The 24,428-nt window shown below is 50.9% G+C and overlaps 2 protein-coding genes across 2 annotated transcripts; both read left to right on the top strand.

The window, feature by feature from the left end:
* Positions 1-1,546: 1,546 nt before the first annotated feature.
* Positions 1,547-19,134, top strand: mypn (myopalladin; the record flags this gene model as incomplete). Its single annotated transcript, XM_079729019.1, has 23 exons — positions 1,547-1,617; positions 1,720-2,002; positions 2,396-2,834; positions 2,925-3,072; positions 6,600-6,775; positions 7,126-7,177; positions 7,314-7,707; positions 7,992-8,066; positions 8,442-8,583; positions 9,108-9,131; positions 9,550-9,666; positions 9,771-10,659; positions 12,736-14,358; positions 14,779-14,920; positions 15,388-15,465; positions 16,395-16,616; positions 16,856-17,005; positions 17,309-17,388; positions 17,573-17,702; positions 17,804-18,011; positions 18,187-18,352; positions 18,522-18,655; positions 18,968-19,134. The coding sequence occupies 23 exons, from the start codon at positions 1,547-1,549 to the stop codon at positions 19,132-19,134; spliced, it is 5,910 nt and encodes a 1,969-aa protein (XP_079585145.1).
* A 4,653-nt stretch (positions 19,135-23,787) lies between these two features.
* atoh7 (atonal bHLH transcription factor 7) lies at positions 23,788-24,213 on the top strand (the record flags this gene model as incomplete). Its single annotated transcript, XM_079758759.1, has 1 exon — positions 23,788-24,213. One exon carries the CDS (start codon positions 23,788-23,790, stop codon positions 24,211-24,213), a length of 426 nt encoding a protein of 141 aa, XP_079614885.1.
* Between the last annotated feature and the right edge of the window lie 215 nt (positions 24,214-24,428).

Here is a 24,428-nt window from a genome sequence, read left to right as displayed (position 1 = left end):
CCGCCCGAGCACATGGCAAGGCCGCCCCAAAATAACCTGAGACTACAGCGTTGACAAATGTTGCTACTTTTACTGCTGACAGGGTTACCCTACCCTAGCGACTTGCCCCCATGTTTTTTCCGGTAAACTCCAAGGTTCTCTCCGTGTGAGAGGCCGGGCAGCTGCCTCTGTTAGGATTTCCCAAGGTGGGTGCCACCGGAAGACCAGGTTTGCTCTGAGGATTTGCCGCTCCTAGACGGGGCCAGCTGGGGGGCTTATTAGGTAAGGTAAATCAAGCTAAATATCCCGTCATTTAGCAACAGCCACATCAAAGCTGTGTGTCGCCTCCAAATTGTGTCTCACAATGACCCACTGGCAGGCATGTGGCTTCTATTTTTAGTTTAAAGTGTTTGTTTTACCTAATTTAATCTGGACTCATCTGGGAGTATTCAGCCCCTATTCTGAATCTATTCACTCACAGTGAATCATAATGCCGTTTTACCTCACCAGCCGCCACACTCCCTTTTCTAAAACTTAATTAATAAAATAACCGCTCTGCTTGGGCGGTTTAATTGAATCCTTAGTGTGGCTGATGATCAAAGATCCTGTTAACAGGAGTGAAGAGGAGGAGAGGAATTGCTTTTACTTGATTTTCTTCATGTAAACTGAGCCCTTACTATTATTAGATGGGACTTGGTGGGCTTGGAGGCTGTTTGCAAAGGATTAATGTACACAACAGCTGCAGCGACGGCTACAGACCTGTTGGAGGGCATTGCTGCCTCCCTTAATTGAGCTGATTTGAGTGTCAGCCGCAAATGTGTTCCATCTCTGATGTCTAAATTGAGTAAGAACTCAAGGCTTCTGGCAAAGTGTTGTCCAAAGGCAACATTTCTCGAAGTTCTGAAAAGGCTGTCAGGGAGGTGTAACCTCTGTCTGCGTTTCATGAGTTCTAGTGCTAAGAAACTGATGTCCCCTGGCTGAGGAAATGTGTGAGGTTAAATGAGCCAAAATAGAAATATAGTTCTAATTTATTACGACTTGGCTTCTATTTTATTCTATTCAGGGAACAAAAGAACTGTCCTGGTGCACAAATATTAATAACATTCCTTGTTCATTTACTTTAACCTTTAATGTATTTGTAATGGTTTTGAGTAAAGGTTTAATATATCAGCTGTCTACAACTTCAAGTTGTTTATTTAGCAGCCTTTATAAAATCTTTTTCAGATATTGTCACTGTATTTTCCAGCTTACGACACTGGAAGTCATTAAAAAGAGTTAAACTACATATCCTTCATACGTTATATTCCTTGTTGTTGTTGTTGTTGTTGTTTCACTGCGTACCGACATGTTTATTGGGCCTCTAAAAGCGTACAGTGATTTAGAAAAAAGACCAGGGGCTGATTATGGTCCCACGCTCACGCAACGCAACGACCGCGCGGACGCTTCAACGCAGTCCTGAACCTTTATGGTTCTGCGTCGGGTTTTATGAGGCGGACCAATCACAGCCCTTGCTGCTGCGTCGCCTCGACGGAAGGTCACGATTTTTTTTGAGGCGCACGTCCGGCCCATGGCGGTGGACGCAAGGAGGGTCCGCGAGGACCTAAGGGGTCCGTCACCCCCCTTTTGCGTTGCGTTGACGTGGGACCCTAACCAGCCCTTGAGCCAGGCTGTGATCCTCCACCAGTTGTTCCGACCAATCACCTGCCCCGTGTGGTACCCCCCCCCCCCCCCTCCCCCCAGCATGCAGGACCACAACGGGGCCGAACCACCACAGCAGCTCCTGAGAGAGAGCTACCTGGCAGAGGCCCGCGCCCTGCAGCGCCACAGCGACATGAGCCGCTCGGACTACAGCAGCTCCCGCCGCCTGGTCTACGGGGGCCTCAAGGGCAAGGCGGAGGAGCCGGAGGGCCACGATGAGCCCCCGGGGCCCGACCTGTCGGCCTTCCTCAGCCAAGAGGAGCTGGACAAGAGCGTCAACCTGGCGTGCCAGGCCATCGGACACAAGCCCCGCGAGGAGAAGGCGGTGGAGAGGAGGGCCCCTCGAGACGCTGGCCGTTCTGCGCCAACCGCGGCAACGCCTTCCTTGGCCGTCCCCACGGCAACCGTCTCCTCAGCGCCTTCGTCGTCTTCCTTCTCCGTCCCTCCCTCTGCCTCTTCGTCCTTCCCTGTCACTGTCCCTCCCTCCTCATCCTCATCCTTCACCGTCCCTCCCTCTGCATCTTCATCCTCCTCCTCCTCCTTTGCCGTCCCTCCCTCCTCCTCCTCCTCCTCCTTTGCCGTCCCTCCCTCCTCCTCCTCCTCCTTTGCCGTCCCTCCCTCCTCCTCCTCCTCCTCCTCCTCCTTTGCCGTCCCTCCCTCCTCCTCCTCCTCCTCCTCCTCCTTTGCTGTCCTGCCCCCGGCGGCCCCCGTGAGGAAGGAGTCGTCCCAGCCCCCACACGCGGCGGCGTTCCGAGCGGACACTAAGTCGGAGAGCGCTCCGGCTCTGCCAGCCAACGGCATGAGCCACAGCAAGTCGCCGTGTGGGGCCCCCGCCACCGACCCCGACCGCTCGGCCAGGGGCCCCCCGGGGTTCGGCGTGGAGAACCAGTCCAAGAAGGAGTTCCTGAACAAGGCGGCGGACTTCATCGAGGAGCTCTCCTCCCTGTTCAAGGCCAACAGCACCAAAAGGGTCCGGCCGCGCTCCTGCAAGACGCACAAGAGCCGGACTCAGAAGGACCCCGACGACAGGGACCGCCCGGTCGAGGCCCCTGGCCCCCTGGGGGAGGCGGCGGCGGAGAGCCGGCCGAGCCCGGGAGCCGTACAACCTCTGCCCCCCCAGCAGGACGGCCCGGCGGCCGGGGAGCAGCAGACGCACGGTGACCCTCTTCCCCGGCAGGTGGAGGCGGAGGAGAAGGGGGGGGCGCAGAGAGAGGAGGAGCCGGAGGAGCAGGAGGAGGAAGCGGGGAGACTCGCCCCGACGGACCCCCCGTACTCGGAAGAGCCCGTTTGCGAGCCTCCCTGCTTCACCCAGAAGCTGAAGAGCCGGGAGGTTCTAGAGGGCAGCAAGGTCCAGCTGGACTGCACCGTGACAGGGCTGCCCGTGCCCGAGCTCCGGTAAGGGAACCGCCGACCACACCGACCGGGGGAGGGCTGGTACCAGCAGGGGGGCCGTTCCGGCTCAGTGGGTTTTGTGTTTGTGATTGTTATCGAGTCAGCTGCTGGCTGGCTGTAGGTCAACGCTCGGTACACCAGGGGTAAGTCTCTTCAACGTCCAACTCCCTCTCCTCCCACCTCTGCTGCTGAGATGTGGTGGGTCAGCGTCCCACCAGATTGTTTATATGAAGTGTTCCTCCGGCTCACTTTGGATGTATCTCCGTGGAAAAGGCAGTAGGACGGGAAGGAAAAGGGCACCGCGTCTAGGGTAAGAGGGCGGCATCTCGATATTACTCGTTCAGAATGTGGTGCAGCGGGAGCGCGGGTTCATAAATAGTCTATGGCATTCGATTGCTGCATACCGCGAGAGCCACGCGTTTCATTATTTTTATACAAAGGGTTTTGAAAGTCAAACCGAGTTTTGGACGCGGGCTGAGCTGCTGGATCCACGGGGACCTACCTGATACCTTTACTGACAATGTGTCAGGTAGGGAGAGGAGGAACACACTCCTCCTGCCTCAAGGGGTTTTGAGTGAATACCGTGTCCCCTCAGAGGTGTGAGTTGAGATGAATGATGTGTTTGAGGTTCTGAGGCCACTCAGAGAAAGGTGACAAGTGATGATATCCAACAGCTGTTAGGTATGTGTGTGTGTGTGCGTTTGTGTTTGTGTGGGTACAAGTGTGTGTGCGTGCGTGTGTGCGTGCGCTGCAAGCTCCATGTAATTTCACGAGCAGCGTTCAGGTTACGTACATCGCCACTGATCACAAACATGGACCAAGAATGAGGTTAAAAAGCTGTCACAACAGGACAAATCTTACAAACTGAAATATTTCGAGGAGACTGTTGGGTACTCGTGTGTGGGCACCATTAGTTGATCTAAACCTTGATGGGGAGGGAATGAAGATCTGAGGGGGTCACATCAGAGGAGGGCAGAGACCCGGACCTGCTGAACATTGTTTAGCTGCTAACGTATTCTGGTCTGCGGGAGAATTTAGCTCTCTGCCATTTTTAGCGGGGACAACCGCAGAGCAACGGAGTCCCATCTGATACAGCAATAGCAGGGGACGTGGCAGGAACACCCTGACGAAGTAGAACCTGCTAAGACATAGCACACAGTCCTCGCTTCCTCTTTTCTCTTCCTCACGTTTTTTTTGCGCTGCGAAAAAGTTGTTCCTTGAACTGCTTGACCCTCTTCCTACGTTGAAAGCAAAACAGGGCAGAGGCACTGGGTGTTGTGTGCCATCGTGTCTACTTATCGCATGTAGTCTGTTGCCACATTGCAACGAGGCTGAGAAGAAGACCAGACCAGGCCACACCAGACGGTTGTCCGCATAATTTGGCCCGTACATCCTGTCTCGGAGGGCTAAGCGGCGCTGGTGCGTCAGGGGATAGCATTGTGCATATCCACCGTCTATCTTTAGCCCGCTGCGTAGAGCGCCTGAGCCCCCCCGCTCCAGGGATCTCCTCCACTCTACGGGGGGGGGGGGGGGGGGGGGGGTGCTAGTGGTACTGAAGGGGGGTGCTGGGTGTAGTGAGGGGGTTCAGGTGGGTGGGGGTGGGGGTGAGTGAGAGAGGGGGTACTAGGGGGGCTGAGTGGGGCTGTGCTAGGCAGCATGGGACAGGTGCGGCGAGGTGCCGTCATCCCCCTGAACTGGTTTCCCTGTCACAGCCACGAGGCTGTGAGCGGTGGACGGCCTCCTCTGTGGCCCGGGCCCCGGGCCACAGAGGAGGCCGTCCACCGCTCACAGCCACGAGGCTGTGAGCGGTGGACGGCCTCCTCTGTGGCCCGGGCCCTGGGCGCTGCTCGCTGCGGTCTGACTGCGTCACCAGAGCTTCCTCGAAGCGTCCCCGTGCTTCTGTGAAACAGGAGTCTGAGATGTGCGTGTTCTGGCGCCGGGTTGGGTGACGTCACAGGTTAACTGAATGAGCTGAGACTTTGCTGTCTGGCTTGGGGGGGGGGGGGCTTGGGTGTAGATACTTCATCTACCTCCTCAATGTACAACATTTAAAAGGCGACCCGAATTCGGGAAACCGAACATGGAGACACATCAGATACAGTCTTGAACGGAATTCCTCTTCATAGTAGGACGGTAACATTTCTGTCTTACGAAACACAATATTTTTAATCAGTCCATGTCCTACCACACGTGACCCAGTATGGATGCTTCTATGAAGGGGTAAGCCAGAGAGCATTGGGTGCTGTTAGCAGGGACCACATAATAGCATATTGCTGTGGTCCTGCCTGTTTACAGGGTACATCTGACACAGTATCATGACCTCCTCAGAATAGACTCCGCTCAGGCCGGTGAGACTGGAGGAGGTGTGAGTCATTGGTCAAAACCCAGAGTGGAGAGTTGTTGTGATACGCTCTGGGTTGGCTATTAAGCGGTAGAGCTTATGTTCATCTACAAAGTCAATCCCATGCGATGCTCAATGTTGAATGACGACAGCAAGGCTGGAAACTGTAAATGCCTAGATTGACAGCATCATAGTTAATGCAGAGAGGGTGGATCAATGTGACGTGTGCTTGGAGACAAGATTAAATCATGTTAATGAACTCATCAATAAATGATCAATTGGAATACAAAGGTAGACAGTGAAAAGTGAAGTGTAAAATATGAACTTTCCACTAACTCAGCCCTTTCGGCTAATTCAGCCAACGTCAATTCAGCGTTCCCAGGGCTGTGTCTAGTTATTCAGAGCCCATCAGCCAAAGGAACAGTTCTCAAGTATGATATACTGATCCTAAGTATTAAATACCTTATCTCATAACCAGCAAGGGGGTAAGCAAGGTTTCCTGTTATACTGGGTAAATTGATAGGCCTGCCTCATCATACATTTCCTTTCGTTTGACCTCTATATAGCTTTATGTACTGGCGGTCAGCCAGTCCATCTTAGGGGCAGCACCAGAGCCGTGATGAGTGCAGAGAGCATGACACACTACAGCTTTCTATTGAGGATGGTTTATGGTATCAACAGGTGGTTAACCGAACCAAAATCGAACATCTGAACCAAAAAAAACAACACATTTCTTTGGTAAAGCTGCATTTAAGATTTAAAATGCCTCAAATTTGTATCGGGAAGCCCATAGACCTTTTACGAATGCAATCCGAAACCAAACATTTTATATCAGCAAATTTCTTACAATTGCTGATGTGAAATTCTCGAAAATCTGAAAATGTATCCGTCATTTGATCAGCAGAGAAATCCTCAACAAACAGAATTCCTAATATGTGTCCATGCAGCACTGAGTGGACGTGTGTGTGTGCGCGTGTGTGTGTGTGTGCGTGTGAGCGTGTGCGTGTGTGTGTGCGTGTGTGTGTGTGTCTGTGTGTGAAGGCATGTAAGCTTCGAACCTGTTACATTATCAATATTTCTTCGCAAAATGTTAGGATCTTTTTCTCCTTCTTTGTAAATTTGGATCCAAATAAAAGCATTTAAATGTGTGTGTGTGTGTGTGTGTGTGTGTCTGTGTCTGTGTGTGTAGTTGGTTCTGCGAGGGTAAGGAGCTGGAGAACAGCCCGGACATCCAGATCCTGGCCCTCGGCGGGCGCCACTCCCTCATCATCGCCGAGGCCTTCGAGGAAGACACCGGCCGCTACTCCTGCTTCGCCTCCAACTACTACGGCACCGACTCCACGTCGGCAGAGATCTACGTGGAGGGTGAGGCGCGGAGGTCCTCCGCCCTGTGAAGGGCTGGCTATGGCCCCACGTTCACGCAACGCTAGGGGGTTACCGACCCTCCCTGCGTCCACCGCCAGGGGCCGGACGTGCGCCTCCCAAAAATCGTAACCTTCCGTCGAGACGGCGCAGCAGCAAGGGCTGTGACTGGTCGGCTCACTGAAACCCGACGCAGAGCCGTAAAGGTTCACGACTGCGTTCGAAGCGTCTGCGCGGCCGTTGCGTTGCGTGAGCGCGGGGCCGTAACCGGCTCGTTAGGGGGGTCATGGGACACGCGGCTCGGTCGGGTGGAGTCCTCGAGGGTGAACTCTGGTTGTTTTTGTCCCCTGCAGGAGCGTCGTCCACGGACTCGGAGGGGGAGCAGGTCTTTGAACACGTGGCCCAGTGAGTTCCTGGCCCATGTCAACCTCTCTTCTTCCTCTGTAGACGTGATCGGATCATTCACGGAAATCTGACGGCCGTGTACGTTTACACATGGAGAACGTACCATCACGTTGTGCCTCTTGTGTGTTTTTCCCAGCCAAGCACAGAAAGCACAAACGCATCCGGCCGCGCCGCCTCTCCCGGCAGCCGGCGTTGGAGCCGACGGTTCAGACACCTCAAGTCAAACCACCATCGTCTCCACCAACGCCGCCGCCGCCTCCACCCTCACAGCAGAGGAGGATCAGCCCTATCAGCACCCCCCCGTCGGGGCGCTGAGAGAGGAGGCCCCCTTCACGCCTGGCCCAGAGCGCTCCTCCACCACAGCCCCACAGTTTCTGTGTGGGGAGCCGCCCGAGCCCCAGGAGGAGCCGGTTCCTGAACCCCTTCCTGCGCCGGGACCCGGGGCAGGTCTTCAGCCGCTGGGTCTGGTGGAGGTGAACCCGGTGGAGGCCTATGGTCAAGTGGCCCCGTCACAGACTCTCACCGTGGAGGTGAATGGTACAAGGTGTACCCATTGCATTTGTAATGCTTGCTCTTTATTGACGTTGGTACATTTGACCCCCTCCCAACAAACCCCCCCGCCCCCCAGTGCTAATATGGAGGATTGATGAAACACATCAGAGAAACAATAAAGTCCTTACTTTCTTGTTTTACTTTTGCTACAACGCAGAGATTGATTGAGATGATTTAGTAATTGGATCTTCTTTTTAATCGTCTTCCATTTTCCAACTATTTTCCGTTATTAATGGATTATTTGTTGGATGTTTTTCTGTAGAATCAGAACTCCAACCACCTGTCCCATCAGGACCAGGACGTACGACCCATCATGGCTGCTCCCGTGTTCACCAAGGTGAGACTCGTGTCTCGAAGCTAGGACACGTCTGCCTTTTGGAGTCTAGATGAGTCTGTGTGTGTGTGTGTGTGTGTGTGTGTGTGTGTGTGTGCGTGTGCGTGTGTGTGTGTGTGTGTGTGCGTGTGTGTGTGCGTATGTGTGCGGACAACTGCTGGATGTGAAAATTGAGACAGCACTATAATAAAATATAATTTTCAGCTTTCTGTACTATGGGATCATAACAATGAATAATAAGATACTCAATGCATAACATAATGTTTAAAAGATGGTACTCTTATTTTGAAAGTTCTGTATTTTACAGTGTTATTTCCAACTTCATTTTCTGGGGTACTTCTTCCACCCCTGAGGTAATAGCCCGTCTTGTCCCCACAGAGCCTCCAGGAGGTCAGTGCCCTGGAGGGCCAGCTGGTGGTGCTAGAGTGCCGTATGAAAGGCGTTCCGTCCCCCAGGGTGGAGTGGCACAGAGAGGGAACAGTCATAGAGGACTCCCCTGATTTCAGGATACTCCAGAAAAGTAGGTGTTCCTTCGGTTCTGCACGCTGTTTGATGTTGTTGGGATGTAGCATTGTTGTTTTTATGTTGTGTTGGCGAATTTGTGACTTCTAATAAGAAGGAAACATTTTTACCCGCAATATTTTTTATGAATGAAGCATTAATGTTATATTGTGTTTCTTTGCTTCTCTTAGAAGTTAAAACCTTGCATTACCTGGATCAGTTTACAACTAATTGTATTAACACCAAGTGTTAATAAAATGTGCTGTATACATAATCAAGTTAATGCAAGGTTACTTTGGACATTAGACTTTGGATTAATTTCCTTAAACACTATTAGAGTCTTATGTTGAACAGCTAGAGTTCAGCCGGAAGAAACTTATTATATGATACTTATTATATTTAATGAAAAGATAAAATAACTTAACAACCTCTAATTGTTATTGTTTTATTTCCTATTGAAGAAGTACCAAGTCTCAAATGCAAACCAACAGAGCAAATGATAAAAGTTAAGCTTTAGCTAAAAATCGTTTGTTTTCTTCACAGAACCCAGATCCCATACTGAATCAGGTATATAAGCATTTTGCCTTCACACTCAAAGTTTTCTTCCAGATGCATGTACAGAGAAAGGACTGAACGGGGAAAGTGTCTCTCCTGCAGCTTCTGAGCGCATATTACTGTCAAGTGTTTATAGACCCTGAGCAGACGCTGCTCAGCTGAGCATAAGCCAGGGCCACACATCCTCAAACTGGACCATATAAGGTAGTCCCTCAACCTCGGACAAACAGCCATAAATATAATACATCAAAAAAAGGCCCCCCCCCTACCCTATCTCCATAAGAAGGTTGCAAACAACTGCACTGCTTTGACCTGTATCTAATGAACTTAAAATGTGCAACAGATTTGAAGTTCCTAGTTTGTGCCGGTCCTCTCAATGCTGTGATGTGCAAAGAACCTAAAGTGTATCCCCTCCACTTGTCTCCTCCAGAGGAGATCTGCACGCTGGTCATCGCCGAGGTGTTCCCCGAAGACTCCGGGATGTTCTCTTGCACGGCGAGCAACAAGTACGGCACGGTGTCGAGTCTCGGGCGGCTGCAGGTCAAAGGTACCGCCGCATCGCGTCACCGCGGGACCACGACAAAGGGAGACACACAGACCTACAGGAGGGTATGTTTAGCCAGCCGTGTCTTTCTGTCATTCTCTCGTCAGGCAACGTCCGCGGTGCGAACACTCTGACCGGTGCAGTGATGGAGTCCAGCCAGGTCCGGGAATCTTTCCTCCCCGAAGTCTCGGCTGCTGTCCAGCACCAGGCCGAGGTGACCGTGACCACCAGTGTCAGGCCCAGCTCCGGCTCCATCCGCCTGGAACCGCTCAGCTCCGGCTCCATCCGCCTGGAACCGCTCAGCTCCAGCTCCATCCGCCTGGAACCGCTCAGCTCCAGCTCCATCCGCCTGGAACCGCTCAGCTCCAGCTCCATCCGCCTGGAACCGCTCAGCTCCAGCTCCAACCGCCTGGAACCGCTCAGCTCCAGCTCCATCCGCCTGGAACCGCTCAGCTCCAGCTCCATCCGCCTGGAACCGCTCAGCTCCAGCGTGAGCGTCCCCAGCCTCGACCCGCAGGCCTTGGGCGGCTACACCAGCTACACCAGCACCCCTCGCTTGGACCCCCAGTACCTGACCCCCCGGCACCTGAACCCCCCGGGCTCCGGGGAGACGGCCCCCGAGCCCCTCAGCCTCGACCACGGCGCCCCGTTCTACCTGAAGCCCTTCGGCGGGTCCTCGGAGCCTCGGACCCCCGGCCTCACGGCGGAGCCGGAGGCGCCCCCGTACCGGCCCGACCCGGCGGCCCCCGAGGGCCCCCCTAAGGTCAGGGCGCCCCCCGCCGTGGTGCCGCTCCCCGACCCGCCGGCCAACTCGTGTCTGAAGTCGAGCGCTCTGACGAACCCCGGGGAGCCGCGGTCGAGCGCTAAAGCCGGCCTCCGCGTCACCTTCAGGCTGCCGGAAGACGAGGAGGAGGAGCCGTGTGACCCGTCCGGCTGGCCGTACGAGGAAGGCCTGATGGCCAGGGGACCGCCGCCCGTGCTGACGAAACCCAAGCTGTAAGTACGGCGTTCCCGCTCCTCCCGAGTGTTATGGTGACTTAACCCAATCTGTGAGTACGGCGTTCCCGCTCATCCCAAATGTTATGGTAACTAAACCCAAACTGTAAGTACGGCGTTCCCGCTCCTCCCGAGTGTAATGGTGACTAAACCCAAACTGTAAGTAAGGCGTTCCCGGCGTTCCCGCTCATCCCGATAGTAATGGTGACTAAACCCAAACTAAGTACGGCGTTCCTGCTCCTCCCAAGTGTTATGGTGACTAAACCCAAACTGTAAGTACGGCATTCCCACTCATCCCGAGTGTTATGGTGACTAAACCCAAACTGTGAGTACGGCATTCCCGCTCCTCCCGAGGGTTATGGTAACTAAACCCAAACTGTGAGTACGGCGTTCCCGCTCCTCCCGAGTGTAATGGTGACTAAACCCAAACTGTAAGTAAGGCGTTCCCGGCGTTCCCGCTCATCCCGATAGTAATGGTGACTAAACCCAAACTAAGTACGGCGTTCCCGCTCATCCCGATAGTAATGGTGACTAAACCCAAACTAAGTACGGCGTTCCTGCTCCTCCCAAGTGTTATGGTGACTAAACCCAAACTGTAAGTACAGCATTCCGACTCATCCCGAGTGTTATGGTGACTAAACCCAAACTGTGAGTACGGCGTTCCCGCTCCTCCCGAGTGTAATGGTGACTAAACCCAAACTGTAAGTAAGGCGTTCCTGGCGTTCCCGCTCATCCAGATAGTAATGGTGACTAAACCCAAACTAAGTACGGCGTTCCTGCTCCTCCCAAGTGTTATGGTGACTAAACCCAAACTGTAAGTACGACATTCCGACTCATCCCGAGTGTTATGGTGACTACACCCAAACTGTGAGTACGGCATTCCCGCTCCTCCCGAGGGTTATGGTGACTAAACCCAAACTGTAAGTACGGCGTTCCCGCTCCTTCCGAGTGTTATGGTGACTAAACCCAAACTAAGTACGGCGTTCTCGCTCATCCCGAATGTTATGGTAACTAAACCCAAACTGTAAGTACGGCGTTCCCCCTCGTCCCGAGTGTTATGGTGACTAAACCCAAACTGTAAGTACGGCGTTCCCGCTCATCCCAAATGTTATGGTGACTAAACCCAAACTGTAAGTACGGCGTTCCCGCTCATCCCAAGTGTTATGGTGACTAAACCCAAACTGTAAGTACGGCGTTCCCAGTGTTCCCGCTCATCCCAAATGTTATGGTGACCAAACCCAAACTGTAAGTACGGCGTTCCCCCTCATCCCGAGTTTCATGGTAACTAAACCCAAACTAAGTACGGCATTCCCGCTCATCCTGAGTGTTACTGTAAAATGTGGTTCATCTAGAACCGTGTTTGCTTTCAGGAGCAAAGCCCAGAATCTGGTACAGCAGGGTGTTGGAGAAAACAACCTTATACTAGTAATAATACATATATCACATATGAAGTCTCTTGGTCATTTTCCATATCGAGGGATGTGTCCCTGGGTGGGCTCCTCCTCTTAGGGGTATTCCACATGTAGCGTAAGAACACACACACACACTTCACCAGCGGCGCAGGCACACCGGACACAGCCATGTGGACCTTCCAGCTTTCAAAAACAAAGGATGGCATTTTCTATTTGTAAGTCATTTGCGGTTTTATGCATGTGCGGCGATTTGGGTTATGTTTCAGATATAAGCAGGGATTTGAGGCTGTAATAAAACGTTTCTATGGTGTTGTGTTCCGGTCTTGAAGCAGAGACTGACCTTTCTGGATTTAGCTTGATGGAATTTAAAATGATAACGCATTATATCGAGACGCTTCGATGAGTGAATGCGTTCTTCAGACTGTAAAAGTGAGACAATGTTGGGCATGGGAGATATTTGATTTGGAAGCTGCTTGCTGGTAGTAGACCATAAATGGGCTTACAATTTATCAAGAGGCACAATCTTTTATTTCTGGCTCAACTGGTATTTACTGTAAAGCTTATAAGGTGAGTGCCTGGAGACCTTCAAATATTTACGAGACGGCCCTTGTTAAAATTTAAGGTCACTCATTCTTTGCCTTCTTGTTCTGTCGTTGGTTGTCAGGGACCCAGCTCAGCTTCAGATCTTACACAATCAGGTTCTCTTGGAACAGCAGCACGATGGGGATCCACACTCGCACAGCAAAGCCCGACCCCAGTCACCACCCTGGACCCAATCCCAGCCTCCGAGCCAGACCCAGTACCAGCCACCTCCTCAAACCCAGTTCCTGAGCCAATCCCAGTCCCTGACCCAATCGCAGCCTCCAAGCCAGTCCCAATACCAGCCACCACCACAAATTCAGTCCCAGACCCAATCGCAGCCAGTGCCTCAGACCCAGTCCCAATACCAGCCACCTCCTCAAGCCCTGAGCCAATCACAGCCTCAGAGCCACTCCCAATACCATCCACCCCCTCAAGCCCAGTCCCTGACCCAATCCCAGCCATTACCACAAAGCCAGTCCCAATATCAGCCACCACCTTACACCCAGTCCCTAACCCAATCCCAGCCACCAGCTCAAAGCCAGGTCCAGACCCAATCGCAGCCTCAGATCTCATCAGAGTCTGTGGTTTGGTCCCCCAGGTTGCCTCGCGAACCAACTCAGCAGCATTTCCAGCTGTACACCAACACCTCTGTAACGACGCAGTCCCAGGTCCCTGTGTCAGCCTACGCCATGGCTCACACCCCTGTAACGACGCAGTCCCAGGTCCCTGTGTCAGCCTACGCCATGGCTCACACCCCTGTAACGACGCAGTCCCAGGTCCCTGTGTCAGCCTACGCCATGGCTCACACCCCTGTAACGACGCAGTCCCAGGTCCCTGTGTCAGCCTACGGCATGGCCCCTACGATGCCAACGCTGACCTCCAGTCCGGCGGCGACTCCTCCCACCACCCCAGCAGCCCAGCCGAACACCGTTCCCGCTCCCGCCACCAGCCGCCCCTCTCCTCCGCAGCTTAAGATGGCTCCCCCAGTGAGGCCCCAGCTGTCGACGCCGACGTCCCTGTACAACTCCCCTGCCGCGGCCGCCACTCCGACGAACACCATCCACGCCTCCCACCTCAACCTGTCCCTCGCCGCCCTCTCCAAGGCCATGCCCCCCAGCCAGTTCAGCGCTCCTCCCCCGCCCCAGTTCCACGCCACCCCCTCGGACACCACCCAGAGCAGCCTCTCCTCCTCCCTGCAGGAGGTGAACTCCCCCACCCCCATGTTGAGGAGCAGCTACGCCTCCCTCATGAACCTGGGCCCCACGGCGCAGGGCTTCACCTACTCCCAGCCCAAGGAGTTCGTGGCGGCCCGGCTGCTGTCGCCGGTGATGAGCCCGTCCCCGACCGAGTCTCCGGTGCCGCTGCTCAACGAGCTGGCGGCCGAGTTCAACTCGTCGGCGGCCAGCTCCCCGACCCTGCCGCCGTTCTCCCCGCCGGCGCCGCGCGTCTTCCCCACCAGGGTGCTCCGGTCGCCCGCCAGCCCCCTGTCCCTGACGTCGTCCCCGACGCCGATCTCCGCCCCGAACCTCAACTCGGTGTTCGCGGGGCGGACCCAGTCCCCGCCGCAGGCCCCCTCCCCGGCCTCCAGCAGCTCAACCCCCAGCCCCATCCAGAACCCCGTGGCGTTCCTCAGCTCCGTCCTGCCGTCGCTGCACATCGCCAAGGGAACCAACTCCATGGGGCTGCCCAAGAGCGCCCCGGCAGGGTACGGTTGTTATTATTATGGGACGAATCGATGCAGTGATCATTTCTTATTCTATTATACAGGGAAGTATTAAAGGTTAGCAAAGGTACAATTTAAAACGGGCCTGACTCAGTATGAAGCCGATTTCCAGCAGGTTCTCGTTCTGCAGCACATATCACAGTGATCTGGGTTTAAAGTGTGTGATATCTATATTAAGATATGAATGCTAGGACTCGAATGTCAGACTGAGTCCGTTCCATTGTGCAGGACAGATTGCATAGCAGCTGGAGATGTTTTGCTTCGCAAATAGGGCGTCATATCACAAATCGGTAGAAGTGATCATCATAGGATACGCCGCACCACAGAAGGGCATGATAACCTGAGACCACTGGTGCATGCGGCTGAGGTGATGTTTAACTCGATGACTCATTGTCGACGCAGGCAGTTGAAGAGGCTACCCAAATCGCGGACGCCATCCTCTGAAGATATCAGAGCCAGCAAAGAGGTGATCCTCAACGACATCGAGAGGAGGCTCAACGCCAACCGCTTCAGCGATAATTCTTCACCTTTTGGATTTCAACAGGTACTAGATTGCCACTGGCTCATCTGAATATGCACATGAATGATTGCTTATTGTTTGATGCAATGGTGACTGAAACTCTAAGGTATAAAAACATTTTATACAACATCCGTGTCACTCAAATTGAGCCAAGGATTGTCACAATTCAAGCCTTAGAGCCAGCGTTAAACCCCCTCCATCTAGGTTTGAGATGTTTACATCACAAATCACTGTTCCCTTCAGGGTCGCTGTCATCCGTTTACCATAGTCAGTCGTCAGGGCCCTTCGATGTCACTGTTCCATGCTGTGTCTGTTCATCCATTCACCCATCCTTCATCCATGTGTCTATGCTACGTAATAACACACGGCGGTGTAATAACACATGATCATGGGTGCGTGGTGTAATGTGGTGGTCTGCTTGTGTGTTCAATCCGTTCACATTGTGTGTGCAGCTATTTGGGCGTTTATCATTCATCCATGTCATCCCATAGAAGCTGAAAAATGAGGGGAAAACAGCCAGCCGATCCCTTGGACCAAACATTCCTGCCCATGTCTTTAACTATGATGAGGTACATGGACCGTCTTCTGTCCAGAGCAATGCTTCGCACTGACCTGTTAGAAGGCAGAACGAGTTTGAAATGAAGTCTGTTATAAATAGTGGGAATACTGCCGTTGGCTTATCTATTCACCATGACTAATTCATAGCTCTAATCAAGCATAGCAGCTTTCCTCGCCTAATTTATCACAAGCATGAATAATCCGAAACAAAAAAACGAAATTTACAGAAATTAACAGTTCTGTTTATGGTCAAAATAATGTACAATGCAGCCCTCACCCCTTATTCAGTCAGAATTATCTAGTTTACCTAGCTTTTGAAGGCATCATCTATCATTAACCTCTCAAACAAGAAAGTAAAACCTCCGAAAACCAAGAGGTCAACAATGAGAAAACTTTACAACATTTCATGTTAATGAAGGTTACAAGGTAAGTATGCTGCTCTTCGGCCAAAACCATAGTCCATATATAGAGGTCTTAGCTACGTAAGGGATGACTGGGCCAGTGCAGACAGCCTGGAACCAGATGCAGCCTGCACAGCGCACCATGATAGATTTAGCCTGACCCCAGCAGCTAGTGTGCCAGTGAGTTTAATTTGTGGTGAACATTTCACCACAAATTAAATCCTTTGCTCCTCCCATCTCATTTTTAGAGGAATAAGGTCTGAAGTATTGTTAGTGTCTATTACTAACTATACTTTGCCTTTTCTCTAAAGCAAAGGGTTCTCTCTATTTTCGGTTGTGTGTATGTTTTTAAGCATGAGTGTAATTCGGGTCTATATCTGTATTGTGATCTTTCAGTTTTCCTATGATATTACCAGGAAATGCAATGATTTATAAGCCACTAATTCCCAGTCTCAGGCCACGAATAAAAGCGTTGAAGTGCTCAGAGTATGTCCGACGTACTCCTGACACAGTGCTGGTTCACGCCGCCCCTCCTCCAGGCGTACAAAGTGTCCAACTTCGAGCAGCGGCTGATGAGCGAGATCGAGTTCCGCCTGGAGCGCACGCCGGTGGAGGAGTCGGACGACGAGGTTCAGCACGACGCCGTCCCCACCGGCCGCTGCATCGCCCCCATCTTCGACAAGAAGCTCAAGAACTTCCGGGCCATGGAGGGGGTGCCCGTCACACTCTCCTGTAAGCTGGTGGGGATCCCCATTCCCAAGGTAGGAGGACTCGCCCTGCGGCACGCCGTTGGCCCCACGGATTACACAGGAGGGCTGGAACCAAGATAGATAGGTTCTAGATCCTTCTGCTGAATCTAGACGCTTATCCCCCCCCCCCCCCCCCCCCCCCCCCCGCGCAAAAAATCATTGAGAACTAGGAGTACTACTTTTGAGACAGATTCCAAATTCTAATGTCCATAATTATGTGAAAATAGTTAGCAGTATCTTCTCCTCTTCAGGTGTACTGGTTCAAAGACGGAAAGCAGATCTTGCGAAAGAACGTTCACTATAAGAAGATACGAGAGGGCGACGGAACCTGCGCCTTGCACATCGACTGCACCACCAACGACGACGATGGAAACTACACCGTCATGGCGGCTAATCCCCAGGTAGCGCCCCATACAGGATCTGTGGGTTAGCGTACTGCATCCTAATCAACCTGTTTGTTAGCTAACAACCGGTGGCAGTGGTGTTCACTCAGGGGCGGAGCACCAAATTCTGGGCCCTATACACAAGAAGTCCTGAGGGGCCCCCTTAAACTATTTGAACAACAATCAAAAAATGCTTAAAAAAAAATAATAATAATTGAAACTCCCCATGTCTTTTGCCCCCCCCCAAGCCTGTCCATATTACACCCCCAGTCCGTCAGCCTCGTGTGCACTTACCGATTCTTCGTTCCTCTCCCCCACCAGGGTAGGATCAGCTGCTCGGGCCATTTGATCGTCCAGACGGGTGCTTCCCGGAATAGAATGACACCCATTCACTCTCAGAGGTGAGCCGGGCTTAAGTGTGCAGTGGGATCTTCGAAGGTAAGATGATTCCTTCTTTGGCAAGGATATTTGGACCCATAGATAAAGTAGTGGAACAATTAAAAAGGTCCCCAATTCAAATCATCCTTGACCCCAACGTGTTTGTAACGTGTCCTAACACATCAGTTTTCTCTACGTTGGTAATAGGGTGAAGACCCGCATACAGGAAGTTGAGGACGGCGAGCCAAGCCAGGAACGCTTCTTTCAGCCTCACTTCCTCCAGGCTCCGGGGGACATGGTAGCCCACGAGGGAAGACTGTGCAGACTAGACTGTAAGGTAGGCACCGAGCTCATGGAGATTGGACCTTAAAGGTTTTGAGGGTTAGCTTTTAGCTTTGAGGAAGTTCTTTATCAGCCCCCACCTATTCCGCCTCCCAGGTGAGCGGCCTGCCTAACCCGGAGCTGATGTGGTTGGTCAACGGGAAGCCGATCTACCCGGACATATTTCACAGGATGTTGGTGCGGGAGAACGGCGTCCACTCGCTGGTCATCGACCCCGTGGTGCAGAACCATGCCGGTGTATACACCTGCATCGCAAGCAACAAAGCCGGCCAGAGCTCCTTCTGCCTAGATCTGAAGGTGTTAGGTAATTGCTACCGCCAGAATGTTGTACGATCACCACTAACCTAGGTCTACTTTTAACCCCAGGTCCTTGTAGAAACTATAGCTGGGGTCCACTTCACGTAAAACGGCCTTGGTCACCACTCGCCACCTGGTTTTGCAACGGCACGGCAGGGTAACCTGAGTCATGTCCCCCGTAGAGAAGGAGATGAAGCACCCTCCGCACTTTGTGGAGAAGCTGCAGAACAGCGGGATCCCGGAGGGAAACCCGGCTAGGCTGGAGTGCCGCGTGTCGGGAGTGCCTCCTCCGGCGCTCTTCTGGAAGAAGGACAATGACACAATCCCTAGAAATAAGGACAGATTCAGGTAGGTCGGTGCAAAGATGGGGCACGAATCCCCTGTTTGCTGGGAAATGCTGTTGAAAATACAACTGTTGAAAATACAATCTCAAAAAGTCTTTTGAGGAAAAAAAAAGTGATTATAATGACTCACAGGTGATGTGATCATTTGCTTTTTTTAAATACTAACCATCCAGCATGCATCAAGATGCCACTGGGTACGTGTGTCTGCTAATCCAGCCAACCAGGAAAGAGGATGCTGGGTGGTACATGGTCTCGGCTAAAAATGAGGCTGGCATAGTGTCATGCACCTCCAGACTAGACATTTATGGTAAACATCCATAAACCCAAACTCTACCCTTCTATCACCACCTCAAATGCAAAAGGTCTGTAGAAACATAAACGTAATAAACACGGGGTAAATATTACATTTTTGACATAAGTAAGAATTTTAAATAACAAAAAACATATAATTTCGTACAGAACTTTATATATGATGTTTAAGAGCTTTTGAGCTCTTAAATATATAAGACAAACCTTTTGCACACGGGCAATGGACACTGAAATAATTATGTTTTCTTACAACACAGAGGAATCCCTCCAAGCCGCTAACTCCTCGCGTTGTCCGCTCTGTTTTCCGCAGCCCAATGGCACCAGAGTATCCCCACGCCCATGAAGACGGGCTCCCGCTACGCAGCCCTCACGGGCCAGGGGCTGGACATCAAGTCGGCTTTCCCTTCCACTGAGAGCGGCCCCATCCTGTTCTCCAGCTCCCCGCTGGAGTCGCAGCTGGAGAGCGAGGAGCTGTGAGCCCTCCCCCAAACGGGATAACGCACAGCAGTGCCCCGGTCGGAGCTCCGGTGGGTTTGAGCGGACGGATCCTTGCTGTGATTCAACGCTACACCACGCATCGTCAACACCGTTGTGTGGTAGCAAACATGACAAGTAACGCATCGAAGGTTAGAGTGAAAGTAACATGGCTGTATGACCTAGCAGATGGCAGACTAAAGGGCTGATTATGGATCCACGTCGACGCAACGCAAGGGGGTTTACGGACCCCTTACGTCCTTGCGGACCCTCCTTGCGTCCACCGCAAGGGCTGGACGTGCGCCTCCGAAAAATTGTAACCTTGTGTCGAGGCGACGCAGCAGGAGCAAGGGCTGTGATTGGTCCGCTTACTAAAAACCAGAGGCAGAACCAATACAGGTTCACGACTGTGTCGAAGCGTCTGCGTGGTCATTGCGTTGCGTCGACGTGGAACCGTAACTAAGCCTTAAGTAACGACTCCAGTTTATTGGTGACATTTAGAGATTAGAGCATTATATTCTGCATTATACGTGCAGAAATACAGGATGGTTTTGCAAAGTCTTAGTCCACATCCCACCAGTCATGTGAATGTTTGTCTGTGTTGTGGAAGATTTTAATCCCCTTCATCTTTTTCTACATCATAGTCTGCATTTTTAAGACGCATTTTCGGTTTCATTCAGTTCAAACTCCGTTCTTAATAATTGTATGACATTTTATTTATACAGTCCCACAGATTATTTTGACAATGTTTTATTTTGTATTGCAACATCTATATAGTTGTGATAATAATAATTGCTTTAAATGTTATTTAAAATGACATATACCTTCTTAGCGTTTTATTGGCATACATATTCACATATACATTAGATATTTTCAGTGAATATGAACATCGCTGAATGTTTTATTGTTGATTTAATTTGTTACAAAAAGGATGCACTCTTTTATGATAAGCTCAACATAATTTTTAAACCATTAACTATTTTGAACCGTGTGTGTGTGTGTGTTTGTCTTTGTGTGTGTGCGTGTGTGTGTGTGTGTGTGTGTGTGTGTGTGTTAGTGTGTGTGAGCATGCCATTAAGCATGGGGAATGTTGTGAAGCTAGATCCGTATAAATGCAGATCGTTGAGAGATTGAAGGATGATATGGTTGGCAGTCTTGATGGCTGTCAGTGCTGTGTGGTTAACCTAGCTTCACATTCATAGTTTTGCACTTCAAAAACAATATAATATATTTTTATTATATTATTTATATTTTATAATAAGCTGTACACCCTACAGCTTATTGTGCCAAACTAATTTGTGGGTAATGAGTTCTATAGACTGAACTCCGACGTATCACAACTCAGTTATCACCCGCACTAGATACCAATAGATTGAATTTATTTCTTGCCAAACACATGTATTGGTTTACTACAGAAAATGTATGCATTCACAAGTCGGACATACATGTCAAAGATGTGACGACGACATGTCTTTAATAATCGAGGCAGTTTGGATCCAGTGAGAGTGTTTGGAAAAAAAAAAGGAAACTGCTTTCAAAGCACATATTTTAATGATGTAAAGTTGCACAATGTAAAATATTTGTTGTTTTCTCAGATTAAAGTTCTATTTATTCAAAACACAACAAGCCTTCGTTCTGTTTTGTTACCATGACGGGTATAACCGAATCAAGTGAAGGTGTTTTTATTTATTCTATATTAAACCTTTATTCAACCCAGTTAACTCCTCCTGGGATGTGGAGCAGTTCTCGGTGGGACTGGGGCAGTTCTCGGTGGGACTGGGGCAGTTCTCCGTGGGACTGGGGCTGTTGTTTTGACCTTGCCTCAGCATCAGCCTCTATCTAGTGAGACCAAATTCAGCCCACAGCGTGGAGGCTCCGGAGCCAATCACATATCAGTCCAATTAGAGCCCAAGAAAGTTCAAATAGGCATGAAATTACATTCACCTTGCGTGACCTAATTACACAACCAGCCTCATTTCACCAGCTGCCAGAGCGGAGCCTGCAGTTTGGCCGACTGGTTGTATGTTGGTTGGGGTTGCGGTTGGGGTTGGGGTGGGGGTGGGGAATAATAAATGTCACTCAAGGCTTAAGAGACAATACCGTTTTAAGAGGAAAAAAGTGGTAGTGTTAAACTATTGTCAGGGTACCTTCCTCCCTCGTCCAAATGTTTGATCAGGCATCATGGGGATAGCACTGTTGGCTTCTCTTTCCCTTTGACTGTCTCACCGGAATTACTTTTCTTACTTTTGCATTCTTGCTTCATTAAAAGGGCAAAAATATGCCAACTGCATCCATTAATGAGTTAAGATAAGATGGGACAACTACTGTTCATTTAATGAACATAACACTTGAAGTTTGTCCTCGGAAATCTGGCATTACAGTAAAAACACATCGCAAAGTAAAAAACAGACAGTACAGAACAGAGAGTACACAGTACAAAACAGACAGTACACAGTATGAAACAGACAGTAAAAACACGACAGTACGGAACAGACAGTACACAGTAAAGAACAGACAGTACACAGACAGGAACAGACAGTTCACAGCACAATCCAATTTAGCGGTTGTACATTTTTCCAAACTTTTTTTTTGGAATATGTAACTAAGAAAGTCCTGAAGTCGGGGCTTTGACGCATTTATTCCCACACGTTCTACTCTTTTCTCACTACACTTTCTCCCTTGGCCGTCTTAGCAGGCATTTTCTGCCATAATCTCTTTAATTCCCCCATACGGGGCTTTCGGGGAGTTATCCGGGTTTATCTTGATATTTGACACCGTCGGGGCAGACGGGTCTCTGCTCTGCCCCGCCATATGGCTCCGGACAGAGGCGGGTGCTATGGCTCAGAGCAGCCAATCAGGGGTGGGACAGTGAAGGAGGCTGGGCGAGGTTTCAGGGCCCCGGTCGTGTCTGGAACGGGGCCCCCGCAGACAGGACAAGCAGCAGCTGGCCCACCACACCGATCTGTAATCAATGAACCAAATGGGAGATGGGATTATATGCCTAATTGCACAGCTAACCAGTCAATCTCGAAACGAGCAGACAGCTTCAGCTTGTGTCCATGACCCAGTAGTGAAGGGCTGGCATTATCCAAGGCCTCTGGTGGTGATTAAACATTCATAACCAGTAAAGGTGGCCCCTGAAGGTCTTGGTTTAAGGGGGTTGTCACGACGACATGAGACCCACCACCTTGTGGCATTCATTAGCTCTTAATCATGCTATAGCGTCAAGCACAATGAAAGAAGGAACCTGGGATTTTAGTTCAATAACTTCAATAGTATTTAAAGACTTTATGGAAACAACACTGTATAGTCTAATAGAAAACATACAATTACTTTTTGATTTGAGACGAGGATGTGCGGTGGTGCTGGTGAAACCATTTCTTTTCCTGCAGCAGATGGAAAGGACAGACAGACCATTATACTGTCTTTTCCATTTTCTCGGACCAGTAGACAAATCAATTATTTATTTCACATGTGCTCCCCAGAACACGAAGTACACTAATGCATACCACATACTGTGAGTTATCACTGCAAAACACTGATCAAGTGCCCTGGTATTGGTGGGGCTGCCGTGGGCATCTCTAAGGATCAGACTTATTACCTGTATTCAGGCCTGCTTTCATCGGAAATGACACGCGTCAAATAATCATATAAGCTGTGTAACATCTTGTCTCCCATATTGGGTAAAATCCTTAATCCACTTTGGTGAAGACAGCCTTTTAAAGCCCTCAGGTTATGGGCCACACTTGCGCCCATGTTGCCTCAGGCTAATCTCAGATTACCAGTGTTTTACTGACAGATCGTTGCCATGGGAAGATACATGGGCCTTCCTTGGTGGTTGATGGAGAATTGGAGTTATGATTGGGTAAGATAAGTAAGCAATACAATAACTGAAATATCAATATATCAATATTTCAATATATATATATATATATATATATATATATATATATATATATATATATATTTAGTCTATATGGTCTGTGTACTAAATTTGTATAATTATTTTTTTAAATGCTCATAAATATAAACACACATTTAGATAATTCTTACATATATTAATGTTCAACTATATGATGACGTCCTTTAGTTTGCTGGTAACATTTGCAGGAGTTAAGACATAGCAACCAGATGGCAGACTTTCAATGTTTGTACCACATGGCTCTCAGTGAAGCCGAGTCCTGATAGACCAGCCCACCATAATTGGAATTTCATTAAGGGTTTGTGTGTGTGTGTGTGTGTGTGTGTGTGTGTGGGGGGGGGGGGGGGGGGGGGGGTCTGTTTATATCCGTAGATGTCACTAAAAGCCATGTCGAGGGCAGGGCGGGGTTGTGTGGGTGGGGTTGTGTTAAGGGGCGGGGTCTCCACCTGCCACCACCTGTTCATCCGGCCCCATGTCTTATAAAAGCAGCCAGACTCCACTGTCCCCGGCATCACAGATAGCTCATTGACCTCCAGCACAGCCACAGTATCAGGACCTCCACGTGTCTGTCCTCCAGCACCAAGGGCTGCCAGAGGAAGGAGAGGAGTGCAAGAGAAACCAAGAGGGCTTCGCCAAGAGGGGGAGATTTGCAACTTTGGACATTTTTGGAGAAGTGGACGCATTTCCTAATTTTCCGCAGTTTTGGGAAAGGAACGCCTGACGAAAGAGCACCAATGAAGTCCCGCCTGGCCAGCTGCAGCGACTCCGGGTCCGAGATGGGCTGCAGCAGTCCGGAGAAGTTCCAGACGGTGACGAGGAGGAGGATGGCGGCCAACGCCCGGGAGAGGAAGCGAATGGAGGGCCTGAACACGGCCTTCGACTGCCTGCGCAAGGTGGTGCCCCAGTGGGGCCAGGACAAGACGCTGTCCAAGTACGAGACCCTCCAGATGGCCCTCAGCTACATCATGGCCCTCAGTCGCATCCTGACGGACCCCCGGAGGCACCAGCCCGCCCACACCGGCCAGTGGCTGGACCTGCAGCTGGACTGTGTCCAGGACGAGGCCTACCCGTGCCTGATGGGGTACGAGGCGCCCGCGGAGCCGGCGTACACGCAGTCCTCCTTCCCCTATCAGTTTGACGGCTACCAGGCTCAGAGCTGAGACTGCCAGGTTTGGTCTTAAGACTTCCAGAGTCAAAGCTGAGACTGCCAGGTTTGGTCTTAAGACTTCCAGAGTCAAAGCTGAGACTGCCAGGTTTGGTCTTAAGACTTCCAGAGTCAAAGCTGAGACTGCCAGGTTTGGTCTTAAGACTTCCAGAGTCAAAGCTGAGACTGCCAGGTTTGGTCTTAAGACTTCCAGAGTCAAAGCTGAGACTA

The sequence above is a fragment of the Pollachius pollachius genome (genome assembly GCF_949987615.1).
Source record: "Pollachius pollachius genome assembly, chromosome: 2".
Lineage (NCBI taxonomy): Eukaryota > Metazoa > Chordata > Actinopteri > Gadiformes > Gadidae > Pollachius > Pollachius pollachius.
Note: the sequence above shows the minus strand (reverse complement) of the source record. Positions and strands in the feature narration are given on the sequence as shown.